The 21,788-nt window shown below is 36.9% G+C and overlaps 1 protein-coding gene across 3 annotated transcripts in view; it reads left to right on the top strand.

The window, feature by feature from the left end:
• col13a1 (collagen, type XIII, alpha 1) overlaps positions 1-21,788 on the top strand; it is a 126,805-nt gene that overhangs the window by 88,374 nt on the left and 16,643 nt on the right. For 2 of the 3 annotated variants that reach the window (XM_061964210.1, XM_061964219.2), the window contains exons 34-36: positions 2,840-2,893; positions 6,459-6,494; positions 13,847-13,933. In XM_061964210.1, the coding sequence (XP_061820194.1) occupies positions 2,840-2,893; positions 6,459-6,494; positions 13,847-13,933 (177 nt within the window). The remainder of the gene's footprint in view (positions 1-2,839; positions 2,894-6,458; positions 6,495-13,846; positions 13,934-21,788) is intronic. The other variant, XM_061964228.2, reaches the window with a different exon arrangement.

Genomic DNA, 21,788 nt, shown 5'->3' on the forward strand with positions numbered 1-21,788 from the left:
ATTTAAATTTTCCTTCTACAGTTTAACTCATTCATGTCGACGCTGTTAATGTTGACAACCATCAAAGTCGGCCAGCTCATTAAGTCGTGGACTTTCATGGTTAACCACCTTTGTCCATGTACAATTTGAGACTTGAAGGGGTTAATCATTTGTTCAAAAAATCGGTCCGTTTATGTCAATATGTGTTGTAGTATTGTTACTTACATTATTATTAGTCAAAGCAGATTTTTAGTTATGTCAAAACCAACTAAAAAAGCATTTGGAGCGTACAGACCTCCACAGGCCCTCATAGTACAAATTCAGACGATGATCCCGATCAGCCTCAAAATGTAATAATCTTGTTCCTTATCACGTTTCTGACATTTCCTGAAATGTTGCCATAAATTTTTCAGCTATGTATATAGTGGGATAAAAGAAACGTAATGAACCCTCTTGTCAGTCATCCACTGTCTTTGTGGGTGGTGGCGGGGTCGCTATCTTAGACACACAGAGGTTGAGGCTCCTTACCAAAACGTGCATTAATGAGTGGAAATGATCCACACCAGCCTTCAATTTTGATCATTTGTTTCTTATCCCATTTCAGACATTTCCTGAAAGTTAGATAAAAATCTGTTCATATTTTTTTTAGTTATCTATTGCGGAATGAAAAAAGAAATGGAGCGGACCCTCTTATCAGTCATCCAGTCTCTTTGTCTCTGCGAGGTTGCTAGCATACACACACACAAGTTGAAGCTCCCAACGTAAACGTAAGGTATTGTAGTAGAAATGAACCTAAACAGGCCCAAAGTGTAATCATATGTTGTTAATTTCCTAAAAAGTTTTTGTAAAATTCCGCCCATATCTTTTTGAGTTATGTTTCTAACAAACAAACTAAGGTGAAGAAAGAAGAGAGGGGGACACAAAGAACAGAAACTTCCACTTACCTTCAAATCTTAACTGTCGCACCTGACTCTTTCTTCATCCAGGGTAAATTTCCTTGTAGGGCTGCACAAGTAATCGATTTTAAATCGAAGTCCGATTAATTATTTATGACGATGACGAAAAGAACATTATTAAATCAATTTGCCTCCATATCAAGTCTTGCACTTTCAAACCAGGCTCCTCGTTCCTTGTCCCTTCCACTCCTGTCTGCATAAATACTGTATATATGGTGTTCCTCACACAAACTCTCTCACACACACATCAGTGTTTCACATGTATTAATTTTTTTTATTGCCACGAATGAACTCACAAATGCAGATTTAGTGCTCCCGTGTTTGCCGTGGTTCATAAACAAATGATATTGGTAGTGTGGCGGATATATCATGAACGCGCTTCACAACACACCTCATGCACCCTGCTTTGCCAGAAAATAAGATGCAGCAAAATGGCTCTGGGGTGACAATTTTGCGACTGTGTCGTAATATTTAGCAAGAAGAGCTATGCATCAAAAGTGAAAAAAAGGAGTGTGTCTTTGCGTCAAGCATTTATTCGGTTATCAAATGCAAGCGGTCACTCGCCACACAAATGAAGTTCTTCCTCCACAGCGACAAGAAAACCGTGTGCAAAGCGTGCAGAATGTTATGTTGTTTTTTTCAATAATGTAGGACCAGCAGCTTTCAGTAACTCAGGAACTTATTTACAACTCTGACGGTTACTGGTATCTCTATACTTCTCTCTAAGACTTATGGGTAATGTAGTGAGTAGTTTACAAGTACCAACACACAATTAGCCTTCAGAAGCAACCTAAACTTGATAAGTGCTTAAAACTACAATTGTAACATAGATTATGACAGGTTCTACAATTCTAAGTAATGCATAACATACATTGACTATCACCAATAAGTGTTTACTTATTAATTTCGTCCCGACTCCTTCCTTTCTTTCACACAGGAAATGTAAACACGTAAAAGTTACGTTTTGAATGAACTATTGGTAAAAGACATGGAGAAGGGGTAGGATTAAATAGAAGTGTTGTTTCTTCCTACTCCTTTTAATGTAATGTGTTAATCATGTATATTACAAATAAATTATAACCATAACCACATCATAGCAAGACACAGCTTAGAGACACTCTTTCTTCATTTGGCAACACCCCCCCCCCCCCCCCCCCAACCCCCTGGTGAAATGTGTGAACGAGTGATGATTATAGTGTGGCCTCGGGGCCATTTGTGGAACACAACATTTTTTTTTTACCCATATAGCAAATTGCAGAAATAAAGTAAACAAAAAGTTAATACAAAATATAAAAAATAGAACTAAGAAATTGGAAAAAGGCTGAAATGTTGATGGAAATAATGAATTAAGACACAGATATTTGCCTTTAAATACATGTGAGGTTTATTTAGTCTTTTTATTAGCCTATTTCATTACAAATAACAAGATGACATCAGCAACCCTCAACCTTTGTTGTCTTTTGTAGTTATTATTAAAAAAAAATCTAAATCCTAAATGGAGTTTTCAGAGAAAAAAATCTGAATCTGGAAATAAAGTGCTTTATGAATAAAGTTAATTTTTATTGTTATTATTATTATTTTATTTTTGGCCAAAATTGTGCAGCCCTACTTGTTAGCCGTTCCTTAATCCCTCTTTCTGCAATCAACAAAATTGCACAAATTGAGTAAAACCATGTCAACAAACTGCCATCAGTTGAAAAAACCTTCATCCTTACATCTCTGGAAAAAGTCACAAGTATTTGTCCAAACAACGAAAATGTGTTGTGTCAGCAACAGGTTGTGTCAACAACCGCTAACGGCGACGTTAGGGAGCTAATCAGGGCGATGTCAATTTAAACGTTTTCCACTGTATTGAAACTTTCTATTGCCATCGAGGGTAGACTTCTGATATATTTCTATTGCAGGGTGAGAAAGGAGACAAAGGATTACCAGGACCAATTGGCTCGCAAGGCATCCCTGTAAGTCACTTTTTACCCCAAAATAAAACACAGTGTAGCTCACCCCAAATAACTACTCAATGCCTATTGCATGACTTTGTGCATTGACATTGGTAAGAACCCATAGTGACAATGCATCAAAAGAGTGTCTGTCCCATACAGATTTGTGCTTGACTTGAACACATCAAGTCCCAAATTGACGTATGTATGAGTAACATTTATGCTGGATTTGTCATGTAGCAATCATAGCTATAGCTTCCCCAAAATGGCTGGTGCCAGGTATAGTAAGCTTGCTCATTTCCAGAAGCTGCAAGTTGAATTGAGGCAGGTCTTTTTGTGTGTTATTATTACTACTTATTATTATTGTTTGACATAACGTATGCACATAGGGCCATATCCTATCATGTGCCTAAGTGAAAAAAGCTGCGCTACTGTGCAGATTCTGGCGGCATGGCATTCTCCCCCTCGACTTAAATCTGTCACTGCAAGCTTTCATCCGTAATGTGCACTTTGGGTGGAGCAATGTGGGCGTTCCCTGTCAAATTTGGCCTTCCGCAAATTCACCCATCAACCTAAGTACTTTTCTTCTTATGCGCTTCTGAGGCTGGAATAAGTCCCGCCACCCCAGGAAGGTAAAAATATTACTTTGCACTTAAACGTTTGAATCAATGTACACCACCAATAATAAAATAGGACATTGGAAGAAAACCATCAAACCCATTCTGATCGCTTCAATTAAGACACCTGTAAACATCCATTCAGATGACAATAAAAGACCATAATGCCACTGTGTAGGAACTATCAATCAAAATGCACATAATTTACCTGCCGTGTTTCATCTCTGCAAACTATCGGAGTACAAAAGAGGCTTAAATCGTCCTGCAAAAAGCAGTTTTGAACAAAAAATCTAACTGTGCAATGGCAATACATCCCTATACCTTAATAAAAAAAAATTGGTCGATGTGATATCAAGGATAATACGCCTGTCGAGTTCCCAGACATATCAAACTATTGTGCTCCAGACGCTATTGTACACGACAAAATAGATGACAACTTGGAAAAGCACACAACTTATTTTTGTGTGGCTGGGGCAAGGAAATTGGTATCAAGACTCTCCCGGATAAATATGCATCGTTTTTGCTCGGGTAAGGTTTCATGATTTAACTTCGCGTCTACTGATGTTTGTTGCTGTTGCACACGTTGTTTACGAGTGCTTTTCCCCATCTTTATCAAAATATAACTATAGATGTTAACATCGTGTATGTGCAGAAAGTTTCTTTTATGATTGTTGCCTTTGGTAAAAGCTTAACTATTTTAGGTTTTGCTCACCTTTGCTTTCTTTTATTTGGACACACTTTTCGAAACACTCGTAGCAAGAGGAACTGCACTGTTTTTGGAATTTTGCCTATCGTTCACAATTGTTATGTAAGACATGACGACGGATGGATTTAAAGAAAAAAAAAGCATTCTAAATATCAAATAAATTTGATCAAAACTCTGTTTACAATGGAGCCTATGGGAGTCGTTCAATTCTGCCTATAGAGCCCCTAAAAAACATCAAAACACCTCCATTAGGGTTTTATATACATGATGTAAGTATATATGTAATGTAGTGAGAGGCACATTTATAATAACATTTAATATTTCCGTATTTTGATCATTTTAAGCATACGTGGCGCATTAATAAAAAAAAAAAAAGCATCACGACGTTGGCTTTTTTTTCTTCTTCATAACTGATCATTACTCACTGCAGACTTAATGAGAGCCAACAAACATAATAAAACATCACTTACTGTGCAACGTCTGTTGTCATTAAGATGCCGACTGCAAGAATGTTCATATATTCCCATTTAGATGAAAAATGTCTCATAATCCTCTGAGGGTGCAGGGGAACAAGTGCTTTTCATGTCCTCGCCAGTTCCAAAACCTAAATGGCTGTCAAAGTGTCGGATTATGTTCTCAGTTCTCACCCATCTACTTTCCAGGTGAGAGGCATGATTTATGATCTACAATAAACTTACAGGGAGCAGGGAAGCGAGAAAACAGCAAACCACTCAATGATGTAAACATAGGAACAAACGGAGGTGATCACGTCGCCGCTATAAATAGTTTGTCTGCGTTAGCGCTTATTATAACAATATCACCAATACTTGGGTAATATTCAAATTACAAAATGTAAATTGAGTATTGTTGGCACTTTTTGAATGGTTATTTATTGGATTTTATGAACGGAATAGTAGAGCTCCCATTGGCTCCGATTTAAGCAGACTTTTATTCATGTCTATTTAATACTTAGATGCATAAAAAAAACAAAAAAACTATCCGTTGTCATGCCTTTCATAATGATTGTGAACGATAGGCAATATTCCAAAATAAGTGCAGTTCCTCTTAAAGAAATACAAATAATATCAAGATAATATCTAATTGGGAAACACTAAATGTTAAAGGTGTATCAAACAAACCTTTAACAAAATGATCAATGCAAACAGATGCATTTTTCGACTCTGCTCCCTTGGACTGGAGTGTGCTTTTCTCGTCGTTTCATAAAATCTTGCACTCTTTCGCCCTTCTTGATTACCTCTTGAGAAACTCTTTAGAAACGTTTATCCTTTTCGCGACTTGAACTATTCGTACAGCCGAAAACAACACAAGCATTGGGCATTTTTTTCTTCCAGAAAAGCTAAATGGCGCCTAGTACCGATTGAGAACAGAACTAGCTTGACCACCGCGCATATTTAATGCGTGGCACGTGAGCCGGACGTGAAGTCAGTAAAATCCAAGTAATTAAATGACATACACTGCTTGCTTTAAAGATCAAAGTCTGTGGAATCCACAATAAGGTTTTGGTTACGAAATTCACAATCTCTGCCAATCAAATTTGAAGTTGAAATTGTCATTTCATCCTCCTTATATTCAAGCTAGAAAATAGAAGGTTCTGTATCAAAATTTGTCCCTAAGTTGTCTTTGTAGTCTCTCACGAAGTATGCCGTTAGTAGTAGATTTGTTGTTGTTGAAGGGAAAAACAAACCCTGTGTTACGTGTGTGAAATTAATATGCCGCCGTATGCTTAAAATGAAGAAAATACGTAAATGTTACATGTTATTATAAATGTGCCTGTTACTACATTACATAGATACTTGCAGTGTGTATGTAAAACGTTGACGGAGGTGTTTGGATGTTTTTTAGAGCGCTGTATAGGCAGAATAGAGTGACTCACATTGACTCCTATGTTAGCTGACTTTTGCTAAAATGTATTTAAAATTTAGAATGCATAAAAAAAGAAAAACTTATGTGCTATTGTCTTACATTGGGATTGTGAATGATACGCAAAATACATTTTAAAAAAGTGTGGTTCCCCTTTAAGCACAAATAGGTATGGGTTTTAATGGGTTAAAAAATAATAGTTATACTACATTAGACCTTTTGAAAAAAAAATAATGTGAATACTTTATCAGATATCAAAAGTGTTTTTAGTGGTTTTAGTTTGTGACTGCAACATTCCTGTTTTATGTTGCTGTGGTTGTTTGCACTTGGAAATATCTTAATATTTGGGTCTGCTTATTGAGTGCTTGTATTTCTTTTTCAGGGTTTAACAGGACCACAAGGAGTCAAAGGCAACCGGGTAAGATTACAGTAAAAAAAAAAAAAAAACGTTTTTGCTTGCTATAAATATATGACTGAGAAAGGTTATATAACTTCAAAGGCTCATAATTAACTTCAAGTGTAATGCTCTTGATGCTCTCTTTTATATTGGATTAGGAAAACCCATGTGTCACATGGTTTGCCTTGAATATTTGAAGTGATTATGAATAATAACTTCAAGATGTCATCCCAGAAGCAAGTATCTGAACAATTGATGATACTTCATTATATAAACATTTATTCTACGACTACATTTTCATGCACTCAATATTCCAGTTAAGGTTGATATTGTCTTTAAGACATGATGTTTTTGCAATAAGAATATTCCTATTTGCGTAGTAATCGGCATTAATGGACAACAAGTGAGACTATCCAAGTACAGTATATAAGTACACATACCTATACATATATATATATATATATATATATATATATATATATATATATATATATATATATATATATATATATATATATATATATATATATTAGGGATGTCCCGATCCGACATTTGGATCGGATCGGCTGCCGATATTTGCCAAAAATTGCGTATCGGCAAGGCATGGGAAAATGCCGATCCAGATCCAGTTTAAAAAAAATTCTGGTCCGTGTTTTCCAACGCACCTATTTAAATAATACATTCCACTTTTCTGCTGCTCTGTAATTTCCGTTCCGCATTTTCCAGCACACCTTCAACACATCCACAATTCTCACGCAGTTGCTTTTAGCTGCTAGCATTACACGACAGGCTCTTCTCACTCTTTCCTGTGTCTCCCTCGAGCGCACCTTCTTACACACGTCACATACTGTCACGTCATACGTCACATACGTATACGCCCTCTCCCAGCAGAGAGGTAGCAGCATGGCTAACGTTAGCTGTGATGCTAGTGCAGCCGCTAAGGTGCGCGCCTGCTCAAGCGTCCTCTGCGCACGGCAAATCTATGCCACGCACAAAATCAAATAAAAAAATAAGCGCGTAACAATTTTCGACACACGGACACGACAGAAACAACAGTTTTCGTCATCATTGTTCAAATATTGTGACGTCTGTCGAGACGCTTATCTCCATTCGGTGCCACAAGTCCAGACTCCACACCATCAAAATGGCAAAAATTTCCACATCAACACCGTATGAAAAAATGAGTGATTTTTTTAGTTGTGATTTCCTTCTCTGCATGAAAGTTTAAAAGTAGCATATATTAATGCAGTATGAAGAAGAATGTTTTAATGTAGACATGCAAGCCTTGAAAGAACATTTTGAAAATCAAAACTACATTTCCTGCAAATGGGTGCATTTCTACCCTATATTTTAACTTTAGATTTATTCTCATATCAAACTCTTTTGGCTGTCTTTTTGACACTTACATCAGGCGCCCCCCTCCACACCCTGGATTATAAATAATGTAAATAATTCAATGTGATTATCTTGTGTGATGACTGTATTATGATGATAGTATATATCTGATAGTATATATCTGTATCATGAATCAATTTAAGTGGACCCCGTCTTAAACAAGTTGAAAAACGTATTCGGGTGTTACCATTTAGTGGTCAATTGTACGGAATATGTACTTCACTGTGTAACCTACTAATAAAAGTCTCAATCAATCAATCAAAACACATAGAATCATCATACTGCTGTGATTATATGCATCAAGTGTTCATTCAAGGCTAAGGCAAAATATCGAGATATATATTGTGTATCGCAATATGGCCTTAAAATATCGCAATATTAAAAAAAGGCCATATCGCCCAGCCCTAGTTCAATGATGCCATTTCTGTTTGTCATGTATAATTTTGTCTATTTTATGTTTATCCTTGAATAAACAGGTCAGTTTCTTGTTACCAACCATTGTGTATTATTCAAACTCCCCTAATTCAGCTGGCTAGTTGTTATCAAGATTACTAAAACCCTTTTCAACATGATTCTGACAACTAAGTAGGCTAAATAACTTTAAACTTTAATACATGCTCGGATAGGCCAGTATCAGTCAGTATCGGTATCGGTCAGTATCGGTATCGGATCGGAAATGCAAAGACAATATCGGTATCGGATCGGAAGTGCAAACACCTGGATCGGGACATCCCTAATATATATATACATATATATATATATATATATATATATATATATATATATATATATATATATATATATACAGTATATATAGGTATGTGTATGTACGTAGGTATATATTTGTATGTCTATATATCTTTATATACTACATAATATATGTATGTATATATGTATACATATGTTTATACATCTATATATACATATACATCCATATATTATGTAGTATATATATATATTTATATACAAATATGTTTATATATATATATATATATACACTACATAATATATGGATGTATATATAAATGTTTATATATACATATATATACATACACATATATATACATATATACTACATAATATATGGATGTATATGTATATATCGATGTTTATATATATATATTATATATATATATGTATATATATATATACTACATAATATATGGATGTATATGTATATATAGATGTATGTATGTATGTATGTTGTATATATAGATGTATGTATGTATGTTGTATATATAGATGTATATATGTATGTATGTGTATGTATATATATATATATATATATACACACAAATAAATAGCCAAATGCTATATATAGCCCAATGTGGCCACTGAGTCGAAAGTTTGGGGACCCGTGTTTTAGTGTTTGTTTATAGCTTTGCACCCAGCTTCTAAAAGTTGTAGGTCATCCTCCGTATATTCAGGCTCAAAAAGATACAATTCTGGATCATGATTTGTCCCAAAGTTGTTGTTGTTGGCACTCATGACGTAAGAATTGTTGTTTTTGTTGTGGTTTTTGTTGTTGTTGTTGTTGTAGCATTCATTGCTAAGCGCTCTGTGAAATCAATTTGCCCAGGAAATAAGTTACAAAAATGTTTAAAATTAGCAAAATGCTTGAAAAATGAAGGGAACACTATAATAACATTCTAGATCTCAATGAATAAAATATTCTTATTAAACACTTTGTTCTTTACATAGTTGAGAATGTGCTGACAACAAAAGTACACACAAATCAACAGAAATCAAATGTATTAACCCATGGAGGTCTGTATTTGGAGTCACCCTCAAATTAAAGTGGGAAAACAAACTACAGGCTGTCTATACCATTTGCACAACAGCATATGAAATTGCTTGTCAATCAGTGTTGCTTCCTATGTGGACAGTTTGATTTCACAGAAGTGTGATTGACTTAAGAGTTACATTTAAATAAATAAATGATAAATGGGTTATACTTGTATAGCACTTTTCTACCTTCCAGGTACTCAAAGCGCTTTGACAGTATTTCCACATTCACCCATTCACACACACATTCACACACTGATGGCGGGAGCTGCCATGCAAGGCGCTAACCAGCAGCCATCAGGAGCAAGGGGTGAAGTGTCTTGCCCAAGGACACAACGGACGTGACTAGGATGGTAGAAGGTGGGGATTGAACCCCAGTAACCAGCAACCTTACGATTGCTGGCACGGCCACTCTACCAACTTCGCCACGCCGTCCCCCCCGTTTAAGTGTTCCCTTTATATTTATGAGCAGTTTTTTTTTACATGTTATTATGAATGTACCGGTTACTACATGACATATACAAAAACAACATGTATGTTAACCTTGTTCGAGGTTATTAGATGTTTGGATGTTGGACAAGGGGTTTCATAGGCGGGGTAGGTGAATCCCCATCACCCAAACGCACAGAAAAGGGAAAACATAAGCCATTGTCTCACATAAATAGTGTGAATGATTGGCAAAATTCCAAAAAAGTGCAGGTTTTTTTAATGGAATAACAGTGTCAGTACAGCTTTGTTAAAATACCGATCACAGTATGTAAATGGAGTGTTGTTGGTGGTTTTTGGATGTTGTTTTTTTTTTTTTTTTTAGAGCGCTTCAAAAGCAATGCAGGTCGATCCCCATTTTCTGCCTTTTGTCAGCGTTGTTTTCAATGCACAAAAAAAGACAGACCTACAGTATGTGTTCTAGTCTCACATTAGGATTTTAAATGATGGGCAAAATTAAAAATAAAGAGAAGTTTATCTTTTATATGAACTAATATTGGACTTGATACAGGTATATCCCAGGGGTCCCAAAGGACGTTTTAATAACTGGAAAATCCGTTTGATTCAGTATTTGTCATTTGAAAAATATGACAAGTTTTCATAATATCTACTATATTCTGGTAATTACAGGAATATTACGTGCATGGAAACGTGGTCATCGATACTATTCAGGTTTGGATAAGAGCTGGACATTCTGTCGTGTTGAGATATTAATTTACAGCAGACCTGATTATGTCGATGTCAGTGTGAGAGGCATCGACATAATCAGGTCTGCTGTGATCGCCGCGATCGAATAAGAATGAGCGGACATTTAAGATGAAACTGTGCATTTTATCAAAGCTGACTTTGATCCCCTCCCTCTAAAAGAATGGTTCTCTTTCCCTCCCATTAACATGTTTAATTGTTCCACTCCCACATTTCATAAGCTCCTTCAACACCTTCTACTGACTCCCATGGAATAGTAGCGTGTGCATGAATGAGTCACGTTCATTCCACTTTGTGAATGAATCAAAAAATCTCAGAACATGTCAAGTTTGATCACAAGTATGACAAAGTTGAAGGTGTTGATTAAGCGATGGCATATTGTAGATGTTTTTACTCTTGTGTCCTATCTTCCTTTGTTTCCGCAGGTCTTCCTATCCCCTTTTCCTTCCCTCCACCTTTGCCCCCTGGCTCGTTTTACCACAGGGGTTACCCTCTCTCCCTCTCACAAGCTTTGGCCTCCTGCTTCTCCTCCTGCATTCTAATTCCAAGTCCTAGGTTAATCCTTCTCCTCTTACACTTCCTTCTTCCTATTCCTGTTACAACTTAACAGCACATTCACCATGCAAGTGCTCATGAAGCCCCTCCAAACCCCTAACCCTTTCCCTGTTCCCCTAAATGCCGATCAGCTACTCGCGGCTTCAGTTATTAATATTATTGGTTGAGCCAAAAATTACTTTTTATATGGCAAAAATAAACTAAGAGCCTCTCAGTATGTTTTGTTTCATAGCAACCATTCTGTTATAGCTAGGGCACACTCACAGTTAAACATGCTTACAAACCTGGACATATCGTTTAACAACTGATCACTTCTCCTACAGGTTTATAACCGCCACCTTGTATATAACAGGATTAGTTTACACAAAGTAACCTGTTATAGGAATTGCCAATAATCACAAAATTAAATTAGAAAATTGCAGTTGCTCCAGCTCACCTGTGAATAGGGCTGTTCCGATCCGATATTGATATAAGTCCGATATCAATAAAAAAATAAGTATCGGATGATATCGACTCACATATAAAATGTATGTGTTTAATCTCCGATTCAAGCAGTCCTGTAGCGTTTTTACTTGTGCAAAGCTAGACAGCCAGTTAACATCGAAATGTTCTCCAATAAGCACACAAAGTTGGTATTTTCTTGTATTTTAGTCAAGACATTTACAAAAGGTAAATATGGAAGGCTACAGGCTGCTAGGATCTACCAGCTACACAACAGCTAAGTACACAATAGCACACAAGCTAGACTTTCGTAGTAAGTGTCCTTAATTTAACATTATTGCAGTCTAAAACAGCACATTTGTCAATATATACAAGTATCAAGTAATTATAGTTGCATATTACTTACACATAAAAAGTCTCCAAAGCATAAGCGTATTAGATAGTTGCTCACAAAGGTTCATTATGTCTTCTTGTTCAGAGACTTAAAAAATGTTCTTGTTGTTAGTCAATATTTTCGGTATATTAGATGGAATGTTTACCTGACATGTTTTGACTGTCATCTGCAGTCTTCTTTAGAAGGGTCACCTGACCACTGTGACATGTTGCCTATCAGCTGTTATTATAGGCGTGGCCAACCAGGCACACCTGTCAAGTCTACTTTGTCTGTTTATGTATACATGGTACCCTTGCCGCCTTATGGTTAATGGAGGAGGGAGTCCCATGTATGTGAGAGCATGACTGCTCCCTCATCTCGATTTCCTTGTGCCGCTTCCTAATTCGATTGCCTCCTTAATCCATCATTTGAATTAAGTATTTTCTGTCCCAAAGATTTTGGCGTTGTTCCAGTACATGATGTGGTTATTTGTTATACATCTGGCGGACTCTCTCCTCCATTAACCATCAACCAACCAGGTAGACTTGGTCTGCCTGGTTGGCTCCCCCCCACCACCGCTGGAGGAGGGAGTCCCAGCTATGCAAGAGCATGAATGCTCCCTCATACCGATTGATGGTTTGCTTGGGCCGCTTCCTTAATTCAGTTCCCTCCAATGATTTTGACGTTGTCCCAGTCCATGATGTATAATAAATAACCACATCATGGACTGGAACAACGGCAAAATAATTGGGACAGAAAATACCAAATTCAAATGATGGATTAAGGAGGCAATCAAATTAAGGAAGCGCACAAGGAAATCGAGATGAGGGAGCAGTCAACGGTTTTATTAATAAAGTCTGAGTCCATGGCAGCTGCACGAACATAAAAGTAAGCCACAGGGGGGTGAAAAATACATGAGTGAGGTGCCAAAATGCCAGATGGTTGAAAATCCCAACCAGACATTTTTGCGAAGTGCAAAAAATTACCATAATTAGTAGACGGGGGCAAATGATTGATTCTTAGATGCATCTAAAATGATTTAAGTATATTTAAGTATGTTAAATAAAGTAATACAGACAGTTCTATCATGCGGAACTACTATAGCTTTGACACATATGGATCAAAACACAGTAGGAGACGAGAAGACCTACTGAATGTGAAGTATTGATACAAAAATGATTAAATCAATTGTACATTTTAACAAAAGTCTAACTTAAACCACTTTATAGCAGAGAGGAACCAGCTAAGAGACAGTAAACTAGCAATTAGATTAATAAATCAGGAGAGACAATAATATCCACACAATGTGACAACATTGTGAGCCACATATATGAATAAGTGCGCAATCGAACAAATAAAATGCTAAGGTTTTATGTCTCTAACTTTGAACATCTTCGGCAGGTTCATTCTTTCAAACATTCGCAAACACTGACTTCAATGTTTCTTATCCTCTCCTCCCCAACTTCTGCTTCTGCACTACAGATTTGTTCTTCTAGCTAACAAGGCCCTTAGTCAATGAGAGCGACGTATGGCTCGTGTTATCTCAATAACACTTGAGTTCGTATGGCAGAAAAGTAAATTTTACCACAAAGGAGGACTCAAAGTTGTCATTTTGATACACTGTTGTTTGCAGGGAGAGAGGGGCAAGAAAGGCAACAGGGGGGCCAAAGGGGATAAGGGAGACCAAGGAGCACCTGGATTAGATGCCCCATGTCCGTTGGTATGTCATCTGATGTGTGACTCCGAGCCCAAACGAAGTGTCACTGGAGACATCTTCTTTTTGGCTCGGCTATTACGTGACTCTAATCAACTTCAGGGCTGCTCTGGTCACAAAGTCAATTTTCCAAAAAATCCCAAATTGGATATTTTGACCCTGAAGTATGTTTATTCAATATGAATACTGCTAAACTGCATTCGGGTCAAACCAGAAATCAGCCCGTGGAACATTTTTTTTCTCTCTAGGAAATGGACTGACTGGAATAAGTCACTGATTTTGAGTATCAGCATACAATTCACTTGGCTTTAAGGGCTCCCAGCCTTCACTATCTGGTTCTTCAACACTTTTGAAGACTTCATGTTTCTCATTTAAATTCACTCTTTGTTCTCTTAAGGGCTTACGGTTGCCATAATTTGTTTAACATAAATGCTCTCATCTCAGTGACGTTCCTGTCAGTCCCAGTTTGCCTGCATGTTGAGGTAAACCTGCACCAGGTCACCCAAGGACAGAAGGGCGAGTCCTCGTCTCTGTGAACAACGTCGGACCGGTTTACTTGGGTGCAAAGCTGGTTTTTCAATGGATGATTTCACAAACAGGGTTTCCGAGGCTTTAAGGGGGAGAAAGGTGAACCGGGCTTGCCGGGCCTGGACGGGCTGGATGCCCCTTGCCCTGTGGTATGGTGCTCTTTCCTTCCCTTTCCCAGCATGCCCTCACCCAAATTAATCCTGAATTTATATCAAAATTATACTTGCACATTTTAAACCATAAGAAACAATGCTGGCAACTAATCAAGTCCATAAATGACATTTTGGAGTCGTTGTCATGTCCTCAAAATAGCCACCTGTCTGTTAAGGTAGCTCATATACAAAAGCAAATTTTCTACAGTTAAAGCTAATTTTTTATCCATTTATTAAATGTAATGCTTTAATAAGGTGTCACATGTTACAGTTAAACTGTTTTTACTATATTTATTCAATTAAATCATACAAAACATTGTCGGAAAATCAGCAAAATAGCAGTTCACGGGTAAGCTAGGTCATTTCCAAAAGCTTATTTTTTGCCATTGAAACTCATTTTAAATCCAATTAATAATTACAATTCTTTATAGTGTGTCATATATTACAATTAAGCTGTTCGTCTTGTATGTATTCAATTAATTCCTAGAAAACAAGCTAGCCAAATATCTCTATTGCGGTCCTAAAATTGCTAGGGAAAATGACTGACTTGACGCATTTGTCACTATAGAAAAAATGCTAATAGACAAATGTTACTGTTTTAATTATTTTCATTGAATATGTATTCCGTACACAATACAGGCATGTGCAAACCTTAAAATATGGACTTTAAATTAAATTAATTTAAATAATATTTCTCTTTTTCTTGTTCTTGTTATTACAAAATCTTATTTTGGTGTTTTATGTTATCGTTTACAAAGTCAGGGAGTAAGTCTCTGGATACAGGAAAGCTTTGAGGGCAAAACCCAAATAATTTAAATGGGAGCCAGTACTTTTGTTTAGTTACTGTGCATAATACACTATATTTTGTTTAAATGCAATACCACAGATACATCTGATAAGAAACGCTTTCTAAAAAATTTGTTATTGTATTTATTTTAGTTACTTGCTATAACAAAAAAAATTGTATTGGGACTCCAAATTGATTCAGGATCAGAGACTAAAATTGTTGGATCCTTACCAGTAGTATTGAGGAAAAACCAACACTAACGTGTTCAACTTGCTCTGCCGTACATCAAACGTCATTTTAGATAGATCTGTATTCTTATGGGTTAAATTGCTTCACTCACCATATGCAGAGAGAATTAAGTCTTTTGGTGAGGAGATAAATAATGCCCCATAAATAATACATTATCTATCTTCAAAACACTATTTGTGGCTAACATGGCATGAAAAAAAGTTATTGAGCATGAATGTTTAAGCATTTTTATCACACAATAAGCAATGTTTCCTTTGTCTTCTCTTGCATGGAGCACCAATTCTAAGGAACATTACCAAGGGTTGTGCATAGCATAGTGGGATCTAGGATCTACAGTAAAGCATTTTTTCATGTGTTCACTCAAGTATGTTTTGACTTTTTGGACAACCAAAGCTTGCCTGGATGAAACTGAGCTGCTTGACTTGCACACTGCAGTTCCTTAATTGTAGTGAACTAGATTTCCTTCGGATGCAGATTTGTGCATGCTTTATCAACCAGATCTGAAATATTTGGAATGTACAAAAACTTTACGAAAGTCAATTGAATGTGTGGTTAGCAGACTTTTCACAGTCTCTTAACTTTTCAGACCATCAGGACATGTATCCACTATTCTCAAAAATATCTGCTTGTCTATTTATTCTACACCTCAATACCTTGTTTTTAAATTTGTACAGGTATTTCCTAACTTTAAATTAGTTTGTTTTACATAATCGTTCTTTCTGCTTCCATCTTTTTGCATTACGACTACTGTACGTGTAGTGGTACCTCTGTTTTCATTAGTAATCCGTTCCAAAAGGTAAAACAGAAATTAAAACCAAACAAATTATGTAAATCCAATTAATCCATTCTAGAAACCCAAAAATATGAACCTTTTTATCCATAATAATTATAGTTTACGTGCAGAAAACAATGTGAAATCCATCCATCCATCCATTTTCTACTGCTTGTCCCTTTCGGGGTCGCGGGGGGTGCTGGAGCCTATCTCAGCTGCATTCGGGCGGAAGGCGGGGTACACCCTGGACAAGTCGCCACCTCATCACAGGGCCAACACAGATAGACAGACAACATTCACACTCACATTCACACACTAGGGCCAATTTAGTGTTGCCAATCAACCTATCCCCAGGTGCATATCTTTGGAGGTGGGAGGAAGCCGGAGTACCTGGAGGGAACCCACGCAGTCACGGGGAGAACATGCAAACTCCACACAGAAAGATCCCTGGGATTGAACTCAGGACTACTCAGGACCTTCGTATTGTGAGGCACATGCACTAACCCCTGTTCCACCGTGCTGCCCACAATGTGAAATAGGCTATATATAAATGCCAAATTGGTAAAAGGTTACGTTTACCTTTTGTGGCAATTAGCGGCGAGTGCGGTAGGGACGCCACCTTTGTAATAAAGTAGAGAGGCTAAATCACTAACGCATGGGTTGGTTTGTTTTGGTACTGGATTTCGCAAAATGATACAGAGTTGAAAGACTAGTGTGTTATGTGCAATGATTGGTCATACAATAACGATAAATGGTATTTAAAAACCAGAACAAAATATTGGCAAAAATGATCGTCAAAAAACGATTCATACGAAAAGAGGGGAGTATGAAAACTGAGTTACCACTGCATGTGAAAAAATACTAAAGTCAATAACTTCCAATAATTTTGTATTAGTGATGAGGAAAGAACAATTTGTTTTAACAACAAAGTAACAACTTTGGAATATTTAGAGTATTATTTGAAGACTAGACTGGTTTGACTAGATCTGACCAATTTAAGTCTATGAGAATGAACTGATGAAACCTACTATGATGAGACTCAAAACTTCTTCTAAGGCAAACTGAACAGCCCAGTTGCGATGTATGGAATGCCCTGAGAATACAATGACCTGAAATAACAAAAACATCCATAGACATTCTTTGAAGCAAAAAGAAAGAAAAATAAATATTCCAACTAAATCAAATTGGACTGATGCGTGTAACAGTGGGTGGCAAAATGGTTCGTTAAACTAAGCATGAGTTTGATTCAGTGGAGAGTAGTAACTACTGTGTTTTCAAGTAGATCTTTGCTGCAAGCTACAAACAAAATTATGTGTATGTCCGCTTCAAAAGCATTCAAACATTCTGAAAAAAGCAACAATAACTATACCTAAGTAGGGGTGTAACAGTACATTCCGTACAGTACATTCATAATCTGATTTTCGGTCTGGTATGGAGGCGTTCCAAATTCTCACACATTACACATTAAGCGAGAGACAGGAAGTGTTTATGCATGATGTGTCTACTCATTATACAAATACACTGCAATAAAAACCATCTACTGTTGTAAAAGTCACTGATTTTCAAAGCATTTGAGCTTCCCGGTGAAATACATAAACGGACAAAGACAAGTGGATAAGACGAGAGCAGTGTGTCGCTATTGTTCAGTGGAGATGGTACACGGGGCTACTAAGTGCAACTAATAATTAGTGTTGCCCCAATCCGTCATTGATATCGGTCTGATATCAGATAAAAATCAAGTATTGGATTATTTAGGCGTGCATGTAAAATGTGTGATATAATGTCCAATACAAATAGTCCTAGGAACCGTACCCATGCGGTATCCATTGCACCGGTCACCCAGGAGGTGTCCCCTACATCTGCGGTCCCTTCCAAGGTTTCTCGTTGTTCCCATTGGGTTGAGTTTTTTCTTGCCCTGATGTGGGATCTGAGCCAAGGATGTCGTTGTGGCTTGTGCAGCACTTTGAGACATTTGTGATTAAGGGCTATAGAACTACACTTTGATTGATTGACATATATGCACGTATGTAAAGAGTTGTGCTCATAAGTTTACATACCCTGGAATAAATTGATGACTTATTGGCCATTCTTCAGAGAATATGAATGATAACACAAAAGCCTTTCTTCCACTCATGGTTAATGGTTGGGTGAAGCTAAAGATTATATACATAGTAACTTTGACCTGATAACATGAACAAAAGTTGACACAAACAGGTTTGCATGTATAATCAAGGTTCCCATCCTAACCTGTGACCTGTTTGTTTGTAATTAATTTGTGTGTAAAAAGTCAGGAAGTTACTGGGCTTCTGACAGACCGTTGCATCTTACATCCAGTGCTGCCCAGACATCTTTGGATTCTGAGTCATGGGGAAAGCAAAATAGTTGTCAAAGGATCTTCGAGAAAAAGCAATTGAACTGAATAAAACAGGAAAGGGGTATAGAAAAAAATTTAAGGAATTGAGAATACTAATCAGCAGTGTTGAAATGTTGAATAAAAAGCAGAAAATGAGGGGAAACCACGGTCAGGTAGACCAGTGAAGATTTCAGCAACGGCTGCCAGGAAAAGTGTTTAGGATGCAAAGAAAAATACACAAATAACTTCAGCTGAAATACAGGATTCTCAGAAAAAATGTGGTGTGGTTGTTTGAAGATGCACAATAAGTAGTGTGGGGCGGTATAGCTCGGTTGGTAGAGTGGCCATGCCAGCAACTTGAGGGTTGCAGGTTCGATCCCCGCTTCCGCCATCCTAGTCACTGCCGTTGTGTCCTTGGGCAAGACACTTTACCCACCTGCTCCCAGTGCCACCCACACTGGTTTAAATGTAACTTAGATATTGGGTTTCACTATGTAACTAGAGAAAAAGCGCTATATAAATATAATTCACTTCACTTCACTTCCCAAGTAGCCACTTGAAGACAAATGGGCTGCATTGTTGAGTTGCTGGAAGAAAGCCATTTCTGCGCAAATTTCACAAAGTATCCAGCTTACATTAACCCCAACAGCGCAGATACAAGCCTCAAAACTTCTGTAACAAAGTAATTTGGAGTGATGAGACCAAAATTAAACTTTTTGGTTACAACCATAATTTGGAGAGTAATCAACAAGGCCTATGATGAATGGAACACCGTTCCTACTGTGAAACACATTGATTGATTGAGACTTTTATTAGTAGATTGCACAGTACAGTACATGTTTCGTACAAATGACCACTAAATGGTAACCCCCGAATAAGTTTTTCAACTTGTTTAAGTCGGGGTCCACGTTAATCAATTCATGGTAATCCACATAGGTGGATCACTGATGTTATGGGGATTTGTGAGCTACAAATGTACAAGAAACTTTGCCAAGTTGATGGCAACATGAAAGCAGCATGTTATCAGAAAATACTGTAGGAAATCTTGCACTCATCAGCTCACAAGCTGCGTCTGGGTGTTTTTGGACAGTCCAACATGACAATGATCCAAAACACAAGGCCAAGTCGACCTGTCATTGGCTACAGCCGAACAAAGTGAGGGTTCTGGAGTGACCATCTCAATCTCCTGACCTCAATATTATTGAGCCACTCTGGGGAGATCTCAAACTTGCAGTTCATGCAAGACAGCCCAGGATGTTACAGAAACTGGAGCAAAACATGAAAAGCCGTGTATAAGTCTTAGAATGAAGGCAACACATGATGTAAGTGTCTATATTAGCTATAATATCTTACTATCAAAATGACTATGTATCGCAGGCAGAAGCAAATCTTTGTTGAAAGAAATGTAGATATGTAATATTTATTCTACACATTTTTACAACATTAGAAACCATTAGTATATCAGAGGCTACTCAGAAGGTGAGATAACTCCTGGAAATGACTGGCTTTTAATGGCCAAAGGTATAGATGTGTGTGTCCAAGTTAAAGGAAACGGCAGGCTGTCTTATTTTTTATATATTTATTACAATCTTTGGCAAGCTATGTAATGTTTGCTGTGGTCTGAAACAACATGGCATAAAACAGAAATGCAGCCAATATTACATACAGATGATGTGTCATTAGACATGCAAAATTAAATTATATACAAAGAGGATAAAAGTAAAAGATATTAAATGAGCTCAAATATACCTAGAAATGAGGCATAATGATGCAATATGTACATACAGCTAGCCTAAATAGCATGTTAGCATTGATTAGCTTGCAGTTATGCACTGACCAAATATGCCTGATTAGAAGTTTAACAAGTCAATAACATCAACATAGCGCACCTTTGTGCATTCACGCAGAGCATGAAACTTTTGGTGGACAAAATGAGACAAAGATGGAGTGGAAGATGTTACATGTTAACAAACTGTTGCGTCACAGTCCACTCAATGGTGAGTTCAAGAACCGTCGAAACTAGTAGGACAATGGATGGATGGATGGAAAACGATGTTCACCAAATATTCTCATCAGTGAAGCATACACAAATACATATTAAACAGGGGGCTTTCTAACAATTGGGAAGGTTTGTGTCATGTTTGTCCTCAAGCAAAAACATATTAAAAAAAAAAAAAATTCCCCCATTTTTTTCCATTTTCAATCCTTTTTTTAAAATGCTCCAGGGAGCCACTAGGGCGGCACTAAAGAGCCGCATGCAGCTTGAGAGTCGCTGACCCCCGCCCTAACCATTAATCATGAGTGGAAGAAAGGCTTTTGTGTTATCATTCGTATTCTTTTAAGAATTGCTCAGAAATCATACATTTTCCCAGGGTATGTAAACTTATGAGCACAACTATATATATATATATATATATATATATATATATATATATATATATATATATATATATATATATATATATATATATATATATATATATATATCCATCCATTTTCTACCGCTTGTCCCTTTCGGGGTAGCGGGGGGTGCTGGAGCCTCTCTCAGCTGCATTCGCCACCTCATCGCAAGGCCAACACAGATAGACAGACAACATTCACACTCACATTCACACACTAGGGCCAATTTAGTGTTGCCAATCAGCCTATCCCCAGGTGCATGTTTTTGGAGGTGGGAGGAAGCCAAAGTACCCAGAGGGAACCCACGCAGTCACGGGGAGAACATGCATATATATATATAAATATATATATATATATATAAATATATATATATATATATATCTGTATATATATATATATATATATATATATATATATATATATATATATATATATGCTTGCATATATACGTTAGGTCAAGAAAAAAACACAGAGGCTATATCATCCCGACAAGCCTGTTTCGCAGGTTTCCCTGATCGTCAGGGGATCTTATATATATATATATATATATATATATATATATATATATATATATATATATATATATATATATATATAATTTAATACTATTGTCATATTGT

This window comes from Nerophis lumbriciformis, linkage group LG02 (assembly GCF_033978685.3).
Source record: "Nerophis lumbriciformis linkage group LG02, RoL_Nlum_v2.1, whole genome shotgun sequence".
Lineage (NCBI taxonomy): Eukaryota > Metazoa > Chordata > Actinopteri > Syngnathiformes > Syngnathidae > Nerophis > Nerophis lumbriciformis.